Source organism: Gossypium arboreum, chromosome 5, assembly GCF_025698485.1.
Source record: "Gossypium arboreum isolate Shixiya-1 chromosome 5, ASM2569848v2, whole genome shotgun sequence".
NCBI classification, from domain to species: domain Eukaryota; kingdom Viridiplantae; phylum Streptophyta; class Magnoliopsida; order Malvales; family Malvaceae; genus Gossypium; species Gossypium arboreum.
The window spans coordinates 40,740,879-40,744,605 of record NC_069074.1 but is presented as its reverse complement, the minus strand read 5'-3'; the positions used below and the strand labels follow the sequence as shown (position 1 = coordinate 40,744,605).

The following is a 3,727-nucleotide window of genomic DNA, read 5'->3' as shown; positions in this document are numbered from 1 at the left end:
CAGTGGATGTATGGATATACTTAAATCTTCATTGGATACTTAATAATGACATTCAAAGTATATGAGAATGGCTTACCTGGGTTTTTAGTTGGGGGATTAGTGAACAGTGTCGACTTTTCTGTTGCGGGCTTTGGTTAATCTGGACAAACAGAAATCAGTTTCTTTATGAAAGAAAAAGTACGACTGGAAGGGACATCTCGAAACAAATTTGCAGTTATATCTTTGAGTTAGATGGTATAGAAGAGTAGAAACTCACCTTGCAAGTTGACAGAGGCTATAAAATAGTCAATCGGAGAACAAGGGTAACAATCTATTTTGATGCAGCCTTTGACCAACAATCTTTCAAATCTGTTTTAGGTACGATAGTACGAGATGTGGGGGGCGGGATCTTGGCATCAAAGATGGTCATCCACTCCGATATATCATCTCTGTTTGCGGCGGAGGCACATGCAGGATTACAAGCCATGAGATTAGGAATTTCTTTAGGTTTTAATATTCTGGATATAGTGGGTGATTCAAAAACTGTAATAAAGAAATGCCAAAGTACAGATTTCGACAGATCAACCATTGGAGCACTCATCAGAGATATCCATAGCAAAAAGGCTAATTTTCAAGAGATAGAGTTTCATTTTATCCCTAAAACAGAGAATACATATGCCCATGTTCTTGCGAAAAAGGCTCTAAAGAAGGGAAAAAGCCATTACTTATTGGGTGGAGTTCCACAGTATGTTCGCCGTGCACTAGAGAAATTCTGGCCAAGGCTACCAGATTGAAAGAAAAGGAAAGAAGGCCTCTTTTGGAAATAGGTAGTAGAAGATTAAAAGATTTTTTGAAAACTGCTATCATTAAAAGCTGGAGCGATGATGTGAATAGACACTGACTAATGGTATCCAATTGTTGATTTTGACTGGTATAAGATAAGATTAGATTTCCCTTTTATTTGTTTTATTTCAGCTTAAGTTTATGGGCCAATTCTGTGTGGACTGGAGCTCGTCTTTTAATTTCGTTTTAATAGGCTTTCATTTCTGGATTTAAATCCAGTATTGCTGCTACAATTTGTTTATGACAAGAAGAGTGAGGAAGCATCCCATGTATTTGCAGAGGAAATTATAGTCAAACATCAGCAACGATCCTGCCAATTCATATCTTCATTTACCAAAATCGTCTAAAATATATTCAAATTTGCTGTGATTGCTTTGACTCTTCTCGATGTTTGAATGTTAATCTGGCATCCTTTGGACTATTTAATGTATGAGATGTACATATGTATGAAGGAATATTTCAATGTTTATATTTAAAAAGGATCAAATAATGCCCTATCCAATACAATTTACATCGTAATGATTTAAGGGTTTTATGTAAAATGAATCAGACTATTTGGTTAGTTGACGTCCAAAATGCGTATTTTAAGATTATAAAATGAATTTGGTGAATTGGTGGCGCTATGAGGTGAGTGGATCAGCTAAGGACAAATATAGTTGATCAACGGTCTAAGCTTGACATTAGAAACGACCCAAGTCAGTCTTGAAACAGTTCTCTCCCACTTTTACCACAACCCATTCCAACACGACCTAACTTCGGTCTGAATTTTTGGTTAAGGTTCATTTTTATTTTTTAATTTTTCCCGCAAAAAAAAAAAAAAAATCAAAAACCTCGACATTTCCACACGCCATTTCCTATTACCCAAACACCCCACCCTATTTATACACACGCACACCCGATCTCCCTTCGTTTTCAAATCAGTCTAGTGAACCTAAAATCCCAAATCTGAAGGAAAAATAAAATTACCATCCATTTTCTTTTCTCATTCGTTTCCAGAAAATGGTTGATTTAGATTGGAAAGCGAAGATGGTCTCTTCCGATATCCCAAACAAATCCCCAAAACTTTCTAATAAGCTTCAGGTTTCGATTCCTACGCCGTTTCGCTTCTCCAATATTTCATCTCCACTTTCGACTTCAGCTTCGGCTTCCTCCGCTTACGATTATTATCTCCGGCTACCGGAGTTGAGGAAGTTATGGGAGACAAAGGAGTTTCCAGCTTGGCAAAACGAGCGCGTTTTGAAGCCCGCTTTGCATGCTCTCGAGATCACATTCAGGTTTATTTCGATTGTTTTGTCTGATCCTAGATCGTATTCGAACCGTCGCGAATGGAAGCGTCGACTCGAGTCACTCACCACGAGTCAGATCGAACTCATCGCCATGCTTTGCGAGGAGGAAAACGAGGACAAAACGGCCGCTGGCACGGCGCCAATCGTCGATCTAACTTCTTCGAACGGAGTACTAGCTCGTGAGAGCAGCTCTGCCGAGGTCTGGAAGCTTCATGGAGAAACAACGGTGGTCAGCCGAACCAGCAAAGACAGCTTGTTGCCTCGACTTGCCACGTGGCAGAAATCTGAAGACGCCGCTCAGAAAATCCTTTACACCATTGAGTGCGAGATGAGGCGTTGTCCGTACACTCTAGGTTTAGGAGAGCCGAACTTGTCCGGCAAACCGAGCCTCGATTACGACGCCGTTTGCAAGCCAAACGACATCCACGCGCTTAAAAGGAGCCCGTACGACCACTGCATCGAGAACCACGAGAACGCAACGCTTTTCACGACGCATCAGATCCTGGAATCATGGATCCAAACGGCGAAACAAGTACTGAAACGCATCGCTTCGAGGATTGACGCTGAAATCTTCGAAACCGCCGCGAGCGATTGTTATTTGATGGAAAGGATCTGGAAGCTTCTAGCGGAAATCGAAGATCTCCACCTCTTAATGGACCCCGACGATTTCCTTCACCTCAAAAGTCAGCTACTGATAAAACCGGTCAATGAAACGGAAGCGTTTTGTTTCAGGTCGAAAGGCTTGGCTGAAATTACGAAAATCTCCAAGGAATTGAAACACAAGGTTCCGTTTATATTGGGTGTGGAGGTGGATCCTAAGGGCGGACCCAGGATCCAAGAAGCTGCGATGAGATTGTACTCAGAGAAGCAGGAGGGCAATAAGGTCTTCCTCGTACAAGCTTTGCAAGCCATCGAAGGAGCTTTAAAACGGTTCTTTTACGGATATAAGCAGGTGTTGGTGGTGGTTATGGGGAGTTTAGAAGCGAAAGGGAACCGAGTCGTGGCCGGCTCCGGCTCGGTCGATTGGTTGAGCCAGGTATTCTTAGAGCCTACTTATTTTCCTAGTTTGGATGCGGCTAAGACTTTTTTGGGCGAGTTTTGGAATCGTGAACTCGGTGGATCTGGGTTGACTCGATGGAAGAACTGATGACTCGGTGCCACTCATTTTGATTAGAAACTAAAGATAAAATGCACAGATTGGAAAATCGAAAAGAAGCGGAAGATTAATTATTCTTTCTAGTCTTGATGCTTGAGAGTCGATTATTGTTTTTATATTTAATTTTTTTGTATACTTATATTCTTGTAAAATAGAAATTCATTATTTATAAAACTGTATCCAATTACTATAAATTTGTTAACTTTCTTATAGAATAATATCCATTTAAATTTTATGAAAATTAATTGCAACGAAAACTAGCATACTAAAAATAGAGATAATATAAAATTATGGTTATATAATTCGAAATATTTTTAAGTTTATAAGGTGTTACTCCGATATTTGATTTAACGATTCACGTTTAATTCATTAATCAAGTTGCAATACTATTTCTATATATTAACTTAATCGTCTCCCCCTTTCCTCTCTATTAAATTTTCTTTTTAAAGATTAGTTACCAATT

The 3,727-nt window shown here is 39.6% G+C and overlaps 1 protein-coding gene across 1 annotated transcript; it reads left to right on the top strand.

The window, feature by feature from the left end:
* The first annotated feature begins 284 nt into the window (after positions 1-284).
* On the top strand, positions 285-3,458 carry LOC108450660 (nematode resistance protein-like HSPRO2). The gene has a single exon (XM_017748379.2). It carries the CDS (start codon positions 1,822-1,824, stop codon positions 3,253-3,255), a length of 1,434 nt encoding a protein of 477 aa, XP_017603868.1. The 5' UTR covers positions 285-1,821; the 3' UTR covers positions 3,256-3,458.
* The last annotated feature ends 269 nt before the right edge of the window (positions 3,459-3,727 follow it).